Below are 18,728 nucleotides of genomic sequence, written 5' to 3'. Positions count from 1 at the left end.
AACATTTTTCTAAATTTAAACTTTGAGCATTATAAGTTAAATCAAACAAAATCGATCAAAAGATAACACAATAGAGAAACCTTGTTAAACCACAAATAGTAAAGATATCTTTGGATCTTATGGAGTGAAAAATTGAGTTTTAGTCTCTTATTTTTCCTCTGTAGCCAAAAAAGGAGCATGGGCCTTTTATATTCTGTTTTTTGATCAAATGAGAGTTTCTCTACTGTTTATTTAACAATTAAATATAAGACTATGAGAAATCAATTACAATTATAATTTAGATTTTAATAGATATATATTACATTATAATTGACTACTAAAATATAATTAATATGCCAATTCAGAATTTTTTATTTATTTATTCAATGTGTTGCTCAACAAATTTGAAATGATTAAAACTCACTATTTGTTATATTTTCATTATTGGAATTAACAGAAGGTAAGCAATGTGAAATTTAATTTAATTAAACATTGTTTATGCTTTAAATACTTTTATCTTATTATTTAGTTTTTCATATAAACAGTTGTTTAAATTGATAACTCATTTGAAGCTTAGTTATGTTTTTAGAATCATTGAGTTCTCATTTCTCGGGAATCCGTCTTTAGAGCATCTCAAACCCATTGTTATTTCTACCTCTATAATAGCATTTAGAGGTGAAATTGCTCTAACACACCTCTATTTCTTCCTCTGTAAAAAATAGCGAATTTCTCTTTTTTTACTCTACATTTAGAGACTGTTATTTTAGAGGAATACATTGGAGCATATCTCATATCTATTATAGAGTTCTTCTAGTTTAGAGGTGAAAATAGCAAAATACATTGGAGATAATCTTAAAGGCAGTATAAAACGTAGAAACTGGTTCCTTACATTTTCTATATCAAACGATAATATATTATTTTGACTAACTAAATTTACGGCTATATAATTTTGGATTGATAGAGTACCGGAGTTATTTTATCAGGCTGACCAAAGAAACCATTTTTTTTACCAAGGAAAATGTTAAAAAATATTGTTTCAAACAAATTGCAACAGAATTTACGAAAATGAAATTGCTAAACATGGTCTTTCGTTGAAACTGATTGTTTAAACGGGTTATTTTTTAATTAACCCAAAATATTTTATAATAAAGAATGAATAAGTAAAAAAATATCAGAAAGACAAATATAATGTTGGTCTTCAAATCAGTTTATGAAAACACATTACAAACCAAATAAAATCAAAGAACAAATATTTTTTAAGAAAACCACAACCCAACGTTTTCTCTAAATCATATCAACCGAGCATTCGATCTGTAAATTTGAGAAACATTACCTCAGCTCAAAGATCTGACTCTTCTGACTCTTCTGCTTTCCTCAACTCAAAGATCCATTAGTTATAGCGTCTAAGTTTTTAAAGAAGCCCATTAATACATAGTACACGACAAAGCCCAATAAAATCAGGGTTTCTCCTAATCCTGTCTCGACTAATATATAACGTGTCAATCATATAGTGTGCTGTCTCATTTTTTATAGTTCTTATCATCTTCTTCGATACTGGTATAAGACTTTTTTTTAATTTTTGCGTGACAGAGAAGCGCTTTGTTCTTTATCGCTGACAGTCAACCTCTAAGAAGTTCTGAGCTTTTCCATTTTTTTTTCCTTTTGGCTTTATATCTACGCTCTCTTTTATGTCGTCGAGGTGAACATAGAATGTCCACAAGTCTCTCAATCCCGTGAGACATATTGTGATGTTATTGTGATAACTCTTGAGATGCTATCCACTTATAATGAAAACTAAGTCTTTTTCCGGTCTTTATTTTAAAAAAAATCTGTGGGTTTATGGATCTCACTACATGATGAATCTCATAAAAATTCCTTTTCCAGTTTTTATTTTAAAAATATTTGTGTGTTTATATGATCTGAGTACATAATGAATCTCATAAAACAAATGGTATTTTACGACTAATTTTATGTTTGATGTTTATTCACCTTGGAGAACAGATACTCAGAATCAAGTTTTCAACTTTTTTTGATTTTTTAAGTTCTTTCTTTTGGCTGGGCATATGATATGAAACTATATTTCAAGGATAATTTGCGTTTGAATCTTATTGATGCTATCTTTATGATTATCTGATACCCGTATTTCAATTTTTATACAGAATATCTTTCTGTTTTATGTTTGATTGTTTAGATTAATGTCGATCTCCCTTAATTCCTTTTTATTAATACGGTTAATTTTCTTTGTTCAAATTCTGGTCTTCTGAAACTTATTGTCCGGCCAATAACAAGTTTATTAGATTAGGTCATAAACAGATTAATCTTTTTGTAAATCATGTTCTGTAATATTTTGTAAATTGGGTTGGCGGCTGACCAGAACCGATAGACGTATTGTATCTTAATTGGTTTTGCAACTTCGGGTCTATCTATTGGCAATCACTTGACACGTAAAACGAAAACGAAGATTACAAACATTAATCTTGAATTTTAGCAAAAAAAAAACGAAGCTACTTGTGTAAATTATTAAGCCCACAAAACAAACTCCAAAAAAGTAACAACCAAACGAAGACCCAAAAAAGTAACAAAGAGTCATAATTGAAACGCAACATTTAGTTAAATGGAACATGTGTTGACACTATATTAAGCGAAGCGACTTAGTGACGTGACGCACTCACAGGAGAGAAAACACTACTTTATATATACAGATATTTATAGAATTTTGTTGACTAGTTGGGCCATCTCACATTGTTCAACCATTTTAGTCGGCTCGTGTTTGAAAACCTGAAAAATGGGATTTGAAAACATGAAAATTTGGATTTGAGAAAAAAAAAAAATATTCTGGACCATCACAGAGGTTCTCTTGGCAAGCAAATAAACTGATCAAGCTTATAGACTGTGTTTAGCCATGGATCAGGATTGATAACGGGATGAATTGTAGATTTTGCTTTGAACTGATTGAATTCCGTTCTCAGCGGCTTTGAACAGGCTTTAGTGTAATGGTACTAGGCTGCTTCCTCCTGCACGGCCAGAAACTCAAGTGAGTGTGCAAACTTTCTTATCAACCCTCTGTTTGACAGAAGATGAAGATTCCCTAGTTTCTCTGGAGAATTGTTGATTGTCCCTCAAAACCAGCCTCAACAGGGTTCATACTATTATACTAATATAAGAGCATCCCCAATGGGAGGTATTTTGGATTGGATTTCTTATAAAATTAAAAATACTACAATTAAATACTAATATTAATATATATACGTACATATAGAACTCCAATGCTATAACTCCTTATTGGGGTTGTAAAAGGCTTGTTAATAATTATGTTAGAGACCACGATCTCAAATAGTAGTTTGTGTACTGTATAGTATTGGGCTTTGGTATGGTATACTTTCTTGAATCAGAATGTTAACAAATCTAATTCATTAGAACATAGTTCTTTTCAAAACAACTGCATTTGAACCTTATGAGAAGTGTTCTTCACCCAATGGTAGAGCCCATATATTCAGCCCAAATGTTTACAATCGGTTACAAAGTCCTTCAAGTCCCATTCTGAGTTTTTCATGAGTCACTAGATTACATGTTTGTAGCAGTTGAACAAATGATCATATTCATATTAATAAATGTTGGACTAGTGGTAATTTTGATCAGTATAGCACACTAGTTATTTTCAAATGATGAAATTCTGGTTCAACCCACGGGGAACAGAACATCTGCTACGACATCAGTTGATAAGAACCTTGTGTACATAAATTAACAACTTAATATTATTTTTTGAAAAAAAAAACAAAAAAAAACAATATTAAGTTGTTAATTTATGTACACAAGGTTCTTATCAAACAACTTAATATTATTATTATCAAACATTTTATGCAATCAAGAAAGGTCATACATCAAATAAAAAAGCTACTCGTTCACGTGTAAATGTAATGGTTGGAAAACTCATTATATCAATGATATCTAGCTTCTTCCTTCTGATGCAAGGATAAGCGATCCCTTAACTAAACATATTGCTTCGTCTTTAATATTTCTACAATGTATACATATATTAACATGAAATAATTACGCTCAAATGCAGTTTTGAGTTTTTTATAACCCAAAAAACACTTTCTTCTACCAAAGTAGTTTATCCTAACAGCTTCCTTTTTGCCTAAATAAACTAGTTATTTTGTAACTAACTCACTGACTAACCTAACCATTATTTTAGCGGGAATAAACCTCCACTCCACATCTCTCTGCCATCTCAACGGTTCAGATTAATTTTGAAATCTTTGACAAGATTTGTACCTGTCTCATATCCTAACCATTAAATTTTCTTTTGTACTCTTTAAATCGACGGCCCAGATTCTTTATTTTGGATAAAATCACATTCATTTTCCTCCTTTGTATTTTTCACGGTTCTTCTGTAAATTCAAGAGTAAATTCATGGAAATTCTACACAGTCATCAATAACATAGCTTTATGTTTCGGATCCAACCCTCAACTGAAATCCCTGCCTCCGTCTCGTTTCTGTCTCGTCCTTGTCTCGTTCTCGTCGCCGCCTTCACCGCCTCTCTCTCACTGCCTTCGTCTCGTCTCCTACTCGTCGCTGTCGCCTCTGTTTCACCGCCTTCATCTCCTCCATCTCGCCGCTTATTCTAGGCCTCTGTTTTAACTTATGTAAATGTATATTCAAAATTTATTCGATGTACAAGTAAAACGATGTACACATAAGTTTTTGTGGATTAATGTACATGTGCCAGTCAAAATTAAGTGTACTTGTTAACTTTATCAAAGTAGTCTGTAAACACTACTCTTATAAAAAAAATACAATTCTCAGCTGGATCATGTTTAAAAGATAACAATTATGAATGGTGCAAGTGTAAATATTTATAAACCGACATACATATGGCTCCTACATAGGGCTAATACAGTCTACATGTGGATTTTGTAGCCTCGTGTACATATGTATAGTGCAACAAATGTGTACACGATGCACATGTAACTAATCAACAAATTTTGTAATCAGTGTACATGTAACTAATGTACACGTGGGTACTTACGATAAAGTGTACATGTGCACAATATTAAACCAATTTTTTATGTACATTAAATTCATATGCTGTCCACAGTTATGATGTTAACATGAACATTAAATCTACATATATATGGCCATTTTGTAGGGTTAAAAGTTTGTTTTAGGTTTAAGTGGTTATAATTTAGTTTATTGGGGTTTATGGGTTATTGCAAGAGGGTATAATGTTTTTGTGAATGTTTACAATTAAGTTATATGTATATTATAATGTTTGATTTCTCGTTTTCCCTGATTGTCTAAGTTCTCGTGTTCACATGTATGTATAATATAATGTAGTTTGTAAACACTACTCTTATAAAAAAAATATTCTGAGAAGGATCATGTTTAAAAGATAACAATTATGAAAGGTGCAAGTGTAAATATTTATAAACCAACATACAAATGCCTCCTACATATGGCTAATACAGTGTACATGTGGATTTTGTGGCGTTGTGTACATATGTATAATACAACAAATGTGTACATGATGCACATGCAACTGATCAAAAATTTTATTAATCAGTGTACATGTATATATAATTAGTAACAAGTGTACACGTGGATATTTACGATAACATGTACATGTAACTCATCAAGAAATTTTGTAATCAGTGTACATATATATATATTTAGTAATACGTGTACACGTGGATATTTACGATAATGTGTACATGTGTTCAATGTTAACCCGATTTTTTGCATGTACATTAATTTCATATACGTGTATTTGTGTGAATATGTTCAATTAAGTTATGTTTTACGGTACATTTAAGTGAATGTGTACAATTAATATGAGTGGCAATTTTGTAATAATTTCATCTTCTTCATATTAGGGTTTTCAGGATTTCCTGCAAATAGATCTCAGAGCCGTCATTGATTCTTTATCATGGAATCTTCATTTATTTACGTTTTACTTTTATAAATTACAACTATAGTATAAAATAACCAATTAGAACCAAAAACCAAGCAAAAACAAGTTTTGATTTTTGAGTTTTGTAAGATTATATCCAAAACGTCGTAGTTCTTCTCTGCCAAACATTTACCCGCCGATTCCCTAATCGTCTACGCCGTTATGCCGTCATCACCCGGCGGTCATTCGTCGGCTTGGTTGAAATTCCGGTTGTCCGAAAGCTTCTTCGTCTTTTTCTCTCCCATAATCATAATTTTTTTTATAGAAGATAATTAAACAATAAAAAAATACTCTTTACGGGCTCAAAGTTATTTATCTATCAAATCTAACTTTATGTCAAGTCCACCAAGTTATCACCGATATTTTTCAAAATTCAAACTTTCTAACTAACCTAACCAGCATAAATTGTCGTTTTACTGAAATACTCATCTCTAGTTTCACTTTTTCAGGGAGAAATGAGTCTTCAACCACCAAAAACTGCTTTGGTAACACAATCTGCTTTTGAGTGTTATAAAAACATGTAAACTGGCTTTTTGTGTTAATAACTCTATTACCATTCTACAATGTATACATATATTTTGTTATATGCATGTAAAGGAGAATTAAATGTGAAGAATAATATTGCTCAGTCATGAATGCCTTGTGAATAAATTGACAGCAAAAGACTAAAATATCTCTTAGCTACAGACTAATTATTACAAATATATAGCATACGAAGAGAAACAGATAATAGTAACAAAGGTATGATTGAAAATATATGAACAATCTCAATTTTCCATTTCAGTATTCAATATAAGTTGAATCAGGCTTGTAATATACATTGACATTGGTGTTGTGTTTTTGTATTAATAGTGATGGTGTGTCACAATCCCCTAATTCAGATTCAGAATCAGATTAGATACAGAAATTCGGTTTAAATATTTTTTCTTTCAACGCTGTATAGATGCATGCAAATCCACTTCTGTCTCTTTGTGTATAAATATACATAGCCTTTTATGGCTAGGTGAGTAAGGTCATGTTCGTTTACGTGTCGGGCGACCTGCGACCAGTCGCGTGATCAAAATTTTATTAATTTTTAGTCGCTGTTTTTTCCGGCAACTTGAATGGGAACCCGCGATTGGTCGTGCGATTAGTCGCAGGACATCAAAACGAACAACAACCTGCGACTTGCGACTTGCGACCAATCGCATGTCGCATGTTACGCGACAACAAAACGAACAACAAACTTCGACATGCGATCTGTCGCAGTTCGTGCAATAGGCAAACGAAGGGGGCTAAGTGTGAGAAACTGTGAATTGGGTTATTTATAGTATTAAATGTTTCATTTACTTTAGCTTACTCATTTACTAGAAAGCGCAAAATGAGTTGGATCACAAAAAAAAAAAAGAAGAAGCGCAAAATGAGTAGCTCAACTCTAATAAATAAATATATACATAGAAATTTCAACCGAAACGTTATTAATCAACCGTTTTTGTCACTGGTCCAGTCACTTTAATATCCAAGATAAAGCTGAATTCTCATCCATGTGGTTGTGAAGGTAGATTTTGTTTGCGCCGTTACAATGGTAAGATTCAAAAACTTTGTATTGTGAATTCACTTAACCAATCACGTTATTTACGCATAAGTTAGTTTAGACAACATCACGTCGATAAATTTGGCCACTGAGATCAGAAATAGAAGCAAAAGATAATTATTTGTTTTATCAAGTGGCCATTATTGTTTATGCCTAAAGAGAGAAAAAGATTTCGAGCTTTCACCGTCTCAGGCTTCGTCCGTGTTCTTAACCACTTTTCTTACGTCTTACAAAGGCTGTAATAATAACCATACACTTTCGATTTTCCATACGCTGTAAAAAAAGCGAAGCAATACACCCTTACAAAGAAAATGGATTTTCTGTTGTCTGTAAATATCTGCACATCTGCACTCATTCTCCCCACACCCAGTGGCCAGTGGGGCAAGTGCTCTTGTAAGCTTTTTAGATACCCTCTGCGCTTCTTTTCAAGCCCCATACTATAATGTATAAATGTATTTGTTCGAGTGCATATTTTACTTATCCTATAATTATATTTAATTTGATATCCGAGTTTAAATACTGGCTCGAGAACATGTACATTTTATACTCCTTTGGGATAAAGTACTTTTAATACTAGCTCGAAAACAATGTATGTTTTTGGTTGCTTACTTCCAAATAGACCAGCTGTAAATATCAGGCTAATTTCCCGTATGGAGCAATCATATTTATTTGGTTAGTACTCCATCCGTTTCATAATATAAGTAATTTTGGCTAAAAACACGAAGATTAAGAAAATTATTATGTTTTTAAAACGTATTTTATAATAAATAGGTTAGATATAATTTAACCAATAAAAAATAAGTCTATTTAATTTGATTGGTCACACTGTATTCAATAAATGTAAAAGTTATCTAGAAATACGAAAAATATTTACATTTTGAAACAAAAACATTTTCCTAAAACTACTTACAATATGAAACAGAGGGAGTAATATTTTTCTTATCTATATTCATTCATTTTTCTATATTAGTTTGTGAAGTTTAGGAGTACATGATAAGCTAACTTTATACAACCAAATGTGAGCTATAAAAAGTACTTAAAAGTGATAAAAAAAAACTAGCCAACTTCTAATGATCACCACACATTCTAAACAAAGAAACAAACATTAGCTAAAATTATCCAAAACTACACTGTCATTAGCTTATCAAGAGACCATTTATGAAGCACATGTCTTCCCCAACTTACACAAATGCGCAAAAGTAATAATTACATGGGTATTATAGTCATGTCACATTTAAGTGGTACGGTTACGAGACGACCAAGCGATGAACCCGAGACCATTGCCGAGCTCCATTCTGCTCCATTGCATCTAGAGCCATGCGACCTCTTTCTCTCTCTTATCTGAAGATTTGTTTTTTTTAAAAAAAAAAAATTCTTAATGACCCCATTGGATTCGAACCAAACCCATGACACGAGAGAATGATGAGAACCAGATCACACCAATCTTGATCCAAATGAAATAGAAAAACAATTCATTCTTGAGAAACACCAACGACCCTTTCTCTACATCTCTCCCAATCTCCATCCCTTGATTTCTACTTCTCAATCATTATCATCACCAACAAAGAGAAAGCTCGGTTTCATCTTTGCTCCTCTTAACAATCAAGCAATGTCGCTTGACATTAAGAGACCTAGCATCAACAAGACCAAGAAGAAGACGGGTTTCATCGTCAAAATGCAGCTAAACAACAACAACAACAGAAGTGGACACAACAAAAGAAACCTCTTCTTCGTCTTCTTCAGAAACTATTACAGGTGGGTCATCTGGTTGTTCCTCTCTCTCTATTTCTTCACATCTTACTTCGCCGGAGACCAATCCTCACCCTCGACCACCACCACAACGAGTCTCCTGTCTAACCACCTAACGTCGTCGTCCCTCCCATCTCGCGCTCTCATCGAATCTTCCGCCATTCTCAAACCAGGCGGTCTCTTCAGCGGAATGAAGATATACGTTTACGATCTACCGGCGAGATTCAACGTCGACTGGGTGACGGCGTCAGACCGGTGCGCCAGTCACCTCTTCGCGGCGGAGGTAGCCATCCACCGCGCCCTTCTCTCTGACTCCTCCGTTCGTACGCTGGACCCGGAAGAAGCAGACTTCTTCTTCGTCCCTGTCTACGTCTCCTGCAACTTCTCAACAGCCAACGGCTTCCCTTCTCTAAGCCACGCTCGCTCCCTCATCAGCTCCGCCGTCGATTTCCTCTCCGACAGTTACCCGTTTTGGAACCGGACTCGAGGCTCCGACCACGTCTTCGTCGCTTCTCATGACTTCGGCGCATGCTTCCACGCCATGGTAAACTAAACTCAAATTCGATAATTTTCGAGTAAAGTTTTGATTTTTATTTTTTAATAAAAAAAAAAGTTTTGATTTTTATTTTGTGAAGGAGGATTTAGCGATTGAAGAAGGGATTCCAGAATTTATGAAAAATTCGATAATTTTACAGACGTTTGGAGTTAATTACAAGCATCCATGTCAAGAAGCTGAGCACGTGGTGATCCCGCCGTATATTCCGCCGGAGAGCGTGCGGAGAGCAATAGACAGAGCTCCGGCGAACGGACGGCGAGACATATGGGCGTTTTTCCGGGGGAAGATGGAAGTCAACCCTAAGAATATAAGCGGACGCTTTTACAGCAAGTGCGTGCGTTTGCGAAACCTTTCTTGATTTCTTTTTTTTTTCGTGTTCATGTTGACTTTAAAAAATTTGTGTGTTTGGTTAATTACTAAAATGCCACTTCTCGGCGTGCAGGGGAGTGCGAACGGCGATTTTGAAGAAATACGGCGGGAGGAGACGGTTTCATCTTAACCGGCACCGGTTTGCTGGATACCGATCAGAGATCGTGCGATCGTTGTTTTGTCTCTGTCCTCTCGGATGGGCCCCATGGAGTCCTAGGCTAGTGGAATCCGCCGTGTTGGGATGCGTGCCCGTGGTTATCGCGGATGGGATAAAGCTACCGTTCTCCGAGACGGTGCGGTGGTCGGAGATATCTCTCACGGTGGCTGAGAAAGACGTGAAGAATCTGCGTAAGATACTAGAGCGCGTGGCGGCGACTAATTTGTCTGTGATACAGCGAAACTTGCGTGAGCCGGCGTTTAAGCGGGCCCTCTTGTACAATGTGCCGATGATGGAAGGTGATGCCACGTGGCATATTCTCGAGGCGTTGCGGAGAAAGCTCGATCGATCTTTCCGGAGGTCAAGTGTTTTGAGCCAATGAGTAGTTGACACGTAGGATCATGTGTCTAAATGGATGCCAGGCTGGAATTTTTGGACTGTTGTCGATATTGTGAAACTGGATGTCTCGTGTGGGGTCCATAACGTGAGGAGATTAACTTGGGCACGTGAGATGTTTGCTGAGCTGGCTATCAATGAGTGGAGTAACATGTGACTCAGGGAAGTAAAGTGTAAAGTATGCTGACGTGTAATTCTTTGGTTGAGTAGTCATATAATTATTTGAAAATAATAAAAGGACTTGTAGATCGAAATGCATGCAGGGTTAAATCAAATCTCTACTCTCAGTTTAAAATCCAATCATCGTAAACAACTTTATCAGTTTTAACACGAATGTCGTTTAAACTCGTAAAATTAACTTTTGATTTTTATTGTTCTTTGATCTAGTATACTTTTTTACATTAATTCGATGAAATGACCCAATCATTCGACTAAAGTGCGATTCTTCAGTGAACTGTCAATCTAGAAATATGCCGAACGCACTCACAAATCACAATCTTATTCGCAGTTAGGTCGGTTTGTTTCTCCATCTGGATGGGCCATCTAGATGAAGATGAAAGTTTTGTTTATTTAGGCACTAGAAATGCAATTCATTTAGATGGATCATCCAGATGATTTTTAAAAATTTAGGCTTAATTTTAAAGTCTATTCAGCTGAACCAATTTGGATCATTTGAATGGAGATGGTTCATTCAAAATGGTATAATGTCTATTATACCTCTAATGTAATTCACAAACTACAAACCTAAACATAATATCATTTTTGTCACAAAAAAAAACTGACAAAACTACAAAAACATTTTTTCCCGTGCTAAAAACTACTTTTTCACACCAAAACCCCAAAACGCATTTTCTCGCTAAAATTGCAAAAAAATGTTTTTCCGTCAAAATTGCAAAAACGTGTTTTTCCGTAAAAACCGAAAACATGTTTTCATGCCAAAATCACAAAAAAAAATGTTTTCACGCCAACACCCCAAAATACATTTTTCCGTCAAAACACAAAAAAAAAACACGTTTTCCCGCCAAAGTCGCAAACCGTGTTTTTCCGCCAAAATTGCAAAAACGTGTTTTCCCGCCAAAACAAAAAAAAAGTGTTTTCCCGCCAAAACCGAAAAACGTGTTTTCTCGCCAAAACCGAAAATTTGTATTTTCCCGCCAAAACCGAAAAATCTCGTTTTCCCGCGAAAACCGTAAAAATGTGTTCCCGCCAAAAAATGTGTGTTTTCCGCCAAAATCTCAAAACGCGTTTTCCCGCCAAAACCGCAAAAACGCGTTTTCCTGCCAAAACCGTAAAAACGCGCTTTCTCGCCAAAACCGCAAAACACGTTTTCTCGCCAAAACCGCAAAAACGCGTTTTCCCGCCAAAACCGAAAAATCTTGTTTTCCCGCGAAAACCATAAAAATGTGTTCCCGCCAAAACCGCAAAACGAGTTTTCCCGCCAAAACCGCAAAACGCGTTTTCCCGCCAAAACCGCAAAACGCGTTTTCCCGCCAAAACCGCAAAAACGCGTTTTCCCGCCAAAACCGCAAAAATATGTTTTCCTCCAAAATCGCAAAAATGCGTTTTCCTGCCAAAAATGTGTTTTCCCGCCAAAACCGCAAAAACGTGGTTCCCTCCAAAACCGCAAAAACATGTTTTCTCGCCGAAAACGTGTTTTCCCGCAAAAAATTGTTTTCTCGCCAAAACCAAAAATTTGTATTTTCCCGCCAAAACCAAAAAAATTCACTTTTTCCGCCAGAACCGAAAAATCTTGTTTTCCGCCAAAACATAAAAAATGTGTTTTTCGCTAAAACCGAAAAACTTATTTTTCCGCCCAAACCGCAAAAAGAAAACTCGTTAATTTTAAAATAATTCTAATGTAAATATATTAAACTAAATAATTAAATGTAATATAGTTAAAATTAATATTAAACTTATGATTAAATCAACACAAGGATATTTTGGTAATTTCTTTACTAAACTCATTTGAATGAAAATGAAAATAAAGAAACAAACATAAGATCCATTTAGATGATTCATGTAGATGAGATATGTAGATGAGATATGTGGATGGACAAACAAACAATCACAAAAATCTAAATGGATCATTTGAATAGATCATACAAATGAATCATTTGGATGAAGATGACAAAGGGTGAAACAAACGGCCCCTTAGTTATTTTGACAGTCTCAGAAACTCTAACACCTTTTAAATTTATTTTCGCTCAGCCTAAATCTATTCTATAAATGCAAATCCAACATAGAAACAATCTGATCTCAACTCAACTCAACCCAAGCCAAAACATAAACACTCGGATCTAAAATCTAGTTGACCGTGCTTAAATATACTACTTAATTGTTAAAAGTAAGATTAGTTATGTATATAAAGTTGTGGAAAGTAATCAATAAAGAAGGGTGGAGTTGTATAGGGAAAGACGAAAGACAGAGAAATGTGAGCAAGAGACAGCTAGTGTGTCAGAAGAGTGTCAGAAGATGCATATAACCCAATAAATGTAATATGTTGAAATAGTAATAATACTCCAGTTTGTTTTGCAGCCCCACCTTACTTGATTACCATACGTCTTGTTGATATCATCACTAAACAGTACTACATTTGATAATCGAGCCTATCCTATGGACGGATATGAATGAATGTTTTAGAGCTGGAGAGGCTATATAACCAAAAACATATACGACAACATATTGTTCTTACAATAATCTTGTGTTTTGTTTTTGTATTTCTATGTTTGTATTATTGTCGTCCTTTCTTCTCTCGCAGTTGTGCTGCTGCTTAAACCGCAACAAAAAGAATGATCATCCTTTACATTAATGTTTTGATTAGAAGGAAAGTGACATAGTAATATAGTATACCTCATGTATAAATAAAAGGTATGGTCACTGGTCAAGTACCATTCTCTTGCTCTATCGATAGGTTAGAGAAATAGAGAGGTCTGGATTGTTGGATTCCTCCTAGATGGAGAGAATCAAGTGGGCATGAGACATAATAATTCTCATGACCCTTTGCACTGTAGACTTACAATAATAGAGTTTAGAGAGAGAGAGACAAAAGAGAAAAAGAAGAGAGAAGTAGGAGAAAACTCGTCAGACTATTTCAAGACTGGTTTTGGAGGATCAAACGGAATTTGATCGGGCTGATATTTTGTGGGACGCTTCTTCTGTCAGTGGGTTAGAAATTCACCAAAGGGATTTGGATTTCAACGGTTGGATCTTCTGTTGTCTGGGTTTTGGTGAACCTGGTCGTCACAGTTCTTCAGCTGGGCAGTCTTGAGTGTTTGGTAAATCCGACGGTGAGATCTTCTCTTCTTGAGCTGAAACTTGGCAGAGGTATTGTGGACTTGTTTATCTTGGATTTGTACGGTTGGATTAGTCTCTGGATGCCGGAATCCTTGTGAGCTGAGGTCGTTTGGTTGCTGCCGGTTTTGAAGCTCTGTGTTGCTATCTTGTTGTTGTTGTTGCTTGTGTTGGAGATAGCTCTTTGTAGGTAGACTCTCTGTTCTGTTCAGGCTGTTGAACAGGGAGGACGTAGTTGTACTCATACCATTTATATAGTGGATTTTTGAGTGGACTACAGTCCCGTGGTTTTTTCTTCTCACATCGAGGAGGTTTTCCACGTAAAAATTGTGTGTCTCATTTACGTTTTTCTGCATATCACATCCCGCCATCGTCAAAATATTTTCTTCACAAGTTCACACAAGGTCAGGGGAACACGACCATTAGTATTTCCGCTGCGCCGTGTGACTTTCCCCAACAAAGTGGTATCAGAGCTTCTGGTTTTAGAGCTTTGGTTTCTGATAACTTTGGGTTATTATTTGCTTGTGTGGAAGATGGAAAATATGAGCAGGATGATAAGCTTGAATGGTGCTAACTATCATCTATGGAAGGGCAAGATGAAGGATTTGCTCTTTGTTAAGGAATTTCATGTTCCAGTCTTCGAGGAGCAGAAACCTGAGAAGAAGACGGATGAAGAGTGGAAGCTGCAGCATCGCCAAGTGTGTGGGTTGATAAGGCAGTGGGTAGATGATAATGTGTTGCATCACATTGAGAATGAGACGGATGCTCGTTCTTTGTGGAAGAAGCTGGAGCAGTTATATGCTAGGAAGACCGGAAACAACAAGATGTACATGATCAAGAAGTTGATTGAGCTGAGGTATCAGGAGGGGACTCCGATGAAGGATCACTTGAATGCGTTTCAGGGATTGCTCAACAAGTTATCTGATATGGGCATCAAGTTTGATGATGAGATTCACGGTCTGTGGCTTCTCGGTACTTTACTGGACTCTTGGGAGGTTTTGAGGATGTCTCTTTGTAACTTCGCGTCGGAAGGTGTTATTTCGATGGATTCAGTGAAGAACAGTGTTCTTAATGAGGAAGCAAGAAGGCAGTCGAATGCTAGCAGTTCGCGTTCAGATGTCTTTGTTACTGAGTCAAGGGGGAGAAGTACAAGTAGAGATCCCAAGAGAGACAAGAACAGGAGCATGAGCAAGTCTAATAGATTTGCAAATATGGAGTGCTATTTCTGTCATAAGAAAGGGCACATGAAGAAGGATTGCTGGAAGTTGAAAAACAAGCAGCAAGGAAATCAAGAAGAAAAGATGGATCGGGTGACTCTCACCGAAGATCAGTTTCTGATTCTTCTTGAGGGTGATGCCATTAATGTCGCATGCCAGGACACCAGTTGGGTGATTGACAGTGGAGCTACTACTCATGCTACATCACAGCGGGATTTGTTTTCTACCTATACCACGGGTAATTATGGTTCTGTGAAGATGGGGAATGATGTGATGGCCCAGGTTGCTGGCATTGGTGATGTTTGCTTGGAGACTAGTCTTGGTACTAGGCTGGTGCTTAAGGATGTTAAACATGTTCCTGATATTAGGATGAATCTGATATTAGGATGAATCTGATATCGACGGGAAGACTTGATGATGAGGGTTATTTCAGTTTGCACGGTGGTGGTAAATGGAAGCTCTCTCGCGGTTCTTTGATTGTGGCTCGAGGTGAGAAGTCTTCATCTTTCTATTGGATGCAGGCTAAGGTCTCCAAAGATGTTGTTAATGCGGTGGAGAATGATAATGCCATGGAGTTATGGCATAAGAGACTCGGTCACATGAGTGAGAAGGGAATGGCTGTGTTGTCTAAGAATGAAGTGATTCCAGGAATCTCTGGTTTGCACCTATAGAAGTGTTCGCAATGCTTTGCGGGAAAATAACACAGGGTATCTTTCAAGTCTTCCGCACCTTCTAGGAAACCCGAGGTACTGGATTTGGTACACTCAGATGTGTGTGGTCCAATGAAGACAAGATCTCTTGGCGGCGCATCATATTTTGTGACTTTTATTGATGATCATTCAAGGAAGTCGTGGGTATGTCCTATGAGGACGAAGGATCAGGTGCTGGGATATTTCAAGCATTTTGTGGCATTGGTAGAGAGACAAACAGGGAAGAAGCTGAAGTGTATCCGCAGTGATAATGGTGGAGAGTATCTTGGACCATTTGATGCTTATTGCAAAGAGCATGGAATAAGGCATCAGTTCACGCCACCTTATACTCCACAATTGAATGGGTTGGCTGAAAGGATGAATCGGACGATTGTCGAGAGGATGAGATGTTTGATCTCACAGTCAGGCTTATCGATGACTTTCTGGGCAGAAGCTTTGAACACGGTGGTTCATGTGCTGAATTTGTCACCAAGTGCTCCATTGGATGGTGATGTTCCAGAGAGGGTTTGGACTGGTAAGGATGTTTCTTACAGTCACTTGAGGGTATTTGGGTGTAAGGCATTTGTTCATATTCCCAAGGTTGATAGATCGAAGCTTGAGATGAAGTCGCGGCAGTGTGTGTTCATTGGTTATGGTCAGGATGAGTTTGGGTACAGATTATATGATCCCGTTGAGAGGAAGCTCGTAAGGAGCAGAGATGTTGTGTTTATGGAAGATCAAACGATTAAGGACATTGACAAGTCCAAAAAGCCAACTCAGATTTTTGAGGGTTTGATCGATACAAAGGCTACTTCTTCTACATCGGTTCACGGTGAGGTTGAGGTTGAGGTTCAGGATAATACACCCAGTGCAGATGCTCCCGCACATGAAGATGGTAGTGGTGATCATGGTGACGATCATGGTGAGACACCAGCTGCTGAGAACCAACCTACTACTGTTAGAAGATCCGAGAGAGGTCTTAAACCGTCGACAAGGTATGATCCTAGTGAGTATGTATTACTTACTGATGGGGGAGAGCCAGAAAGCTATGAAGAAGCTTTGGAGGATAAACACAAGAATAAGTGGTTTGGAGCCATGGATGAGGAGATGGATTCTTTTGAGGAGAACCATACTTTTGAGTTGGTGGAATTGCCTAAGAGCAAGAAGGCTCTGCTTAATAAGTGGGTGTACAGAATTAAGCCTGAGGATGACAATTTGCCACCTCGACACAAGGCTTGATTGGTTGTGAAAGGCTACGGCCAAAAGAAGGGAATTGATTATGATGAAATCTTTTCTCCTGTTGTGAAGATGTCATCCATTCGGGTTGTACTTGGATTGGCAGCGAGCCTTGATCTAGAGGTTGAGCAAATGGATGTGAAGACTGCTTTCCTTCATGGTGATTTGGAGGAAAAGATCTACATGGAACAACCGGAAGGCTATGTGAAAAAGGGCAAAGAAAATTTGGTTTGCCGCTTGAAGAAAAGCCTTTATGGATTAAAGCAAACACCAAGGCAGTGGTACATGAAGTTCAAGTCTGTTATGGGGGAGCATGGTTATGCAGAGACTGATTCAGACCATTGTGTATTTGTGAACGTGTTCGGCGAGGATGATTTTATCATCTTGTTGCTGTATGTCGATGATATGTTGATTGTGGGCAGGAACATAGACAGAATTAAGGAGCTGAAAGAGCAGCTAAGCATGTCCTTTGCCATGAAAGATATGGGTCCAGCGAAACAGATTCTCGGTATGAGAATTATTCGAGATAGAGGTGAGAAGCTGCTTCACTTATCTCAGGAGAAGTACATTGAAAAAGTACTTAAGCGGTTTCACATGGACAAGTCTAAAGTGTTGAGTACTCCTCTTGCTCCACACTTAAGACTGAGCAGTCAACAAAGTCCGAAGACATATGCGGAGAAGGAAGATATGGCGAAGGTTCCATATGCTTCGGCAGTGGGTAGTTTGATGTATGCCATGGTCTGTACAAGACCGGATTTAGCCTACGCCGTTGGAGTTGTCAGCAGGTTTCTCTCCAATCCGGGAAGAGAACATTGGAATGCTGTGAAGTGGATTTTGAGATATCTCAGAGGGACTTCTGATTTAAAGATTACATTTGGAGGTAAGAAGTCATTGCTTGTCAGTTACACTGATTCTGACATGTCGGGAGATGCTGATTCTAGCAAATCTACTTCGGGTTACTTGGTAACATTTGCGGGTGGAGCTGTGGCATGGCAGTCAAGGTTGCAAAAGTGTGTTGCACTATCTACCACTGAGGCAGAGTTCATTGCTGCAGTTGAAGCTTGTAAAGAGCTGTTGTGGATGAAGAACTTCTGTGAAGAGATCGGTTTCAAACAAGAAAAGTATGCGTTGCTTTGTGATAGTCAAAGCGCTATTTGTCTCGGGAAGAATTATACATTTCATTCGAAGTCAAAACACATTCAGAGGAGGTATCATTGGATATGTGATGTGGTTGCTTCTAAGGAAGTGGAACTTGAGAAAGTTCATACGGATGATAATGGAGCTGATATGATGACGAAGTCATTACCGAGGGGGAAGCTTGAGGTATGCCGAGAGATAGTCGGAATGACTGTTTCTTCCATCTAGTCGGAGGGGGAGTTTGTTGGGTCCCTCCTAGATGGAGAGAACCAAGTGGGCATGAGACATAATAATTCTCATGACCCTTTGCACTGTAGACTTACAATAATAGAGTTTAGAGAGAGAGACAAAAGAGAGAAAGAAGAGAGAAGGAGGAGAAAACTCGTCAGGCTATTTCAATACTGGTTTTGGAGGATCAAACGGAACTT

General features: G+C 37.2%; 1 protein-coding gene and 1 non-coding gene across 3 annotated transcripts; both read left to right on the top strand.

Annotated features, from left to right (window-relative positions):
• Positions 1 to 1,897: 1,897 nt before the first annotated feature.
• Positions 1,898 to 1,989, top strand: LOC125593744. The gene has a single exon (XR_007329638.1). It is a non-coding gene; the product is annotated as a small nucleolar RNA Z101 (small nucleolar RNA).
• A 6,770-nt stretch (positions 1,990 to 8,759) lies between these two features.
• LOC106386830 (probable glucuronoxylan glucuronosyltransferase F8H) lies at positions 8,760 to 11,101 on the top strand. Of its 2 annotated transcripts, none has more exons than XM_013826654.3 (3): positions 8,760 to 9,796; positions 9,948 to 10,138; positions 10,251 to 11,101. In XM_013826654.3, exons 1-3 carry the CDS (start codon positions 9,113 to 9,115, stop codon positions 10,714 to 10,716), a joined length of 1,341 nt encoding a protein of 446 aa, XP_013682108.1. In that variant the 5' UTR covers positions 8,760 to 9,112; the 3' UTR covers positions 10,717 to 11,101. The 2 variants fall into 2 exon arrangements, with proteins under 2 accessions (XP_013682108.1, XP_013682104.1); XM_013826650.3 differs by having other exon boundaries at positions 9,888 to 10,138.
• Positions 11,102 to 18,728: the final 7,627 nt, after the last annotated feature.

This window comes from Brassica napus, chromosome C9 (genome assembly GCF_020379485.1).
Source record: "Brassica napus cultivar Da-Ae chromosome C9, Da-Ae, whole genome shotgun sequence".
Taxonomy (NCBI): domain Eukaryota; kingdom Viridiplantae; phylum Streptophyta; class Magnoliopsida; order Brassicales; family Brassicaceae; genus Brassica; species Brassica napus.
The sequence above is the reverse complement of the archived record's forward strand: the minus strand, read 5'-3'. Positions and strand labels throughout refer to the sequence as shown.

Bases quoted from the DNA above. Each gene is read 5' to 3' on its own strand.
- LOC106386830 (XM_013826650.3), top strand. From the start codon at position 9,113: ATGTCGCTTGACATTAAGAGACCTAGCATCAACAAGACCAAGAAGAAG. The intron at 9,797-9,887 runs GTAAACTAAACT...TATTTTGTGAAG, and splicing joins GCGCATGCTTCCACGCCATG to GAGGATTTAGCGATTGAAGA. The intron at 10,139-10,250 runs GTGCGTGCGTTT...CTCGGCGTGCAG, and splicing joins AGCGGACGCTTTTACAGCAA to GGGAGTGCGAACGGCGATTT.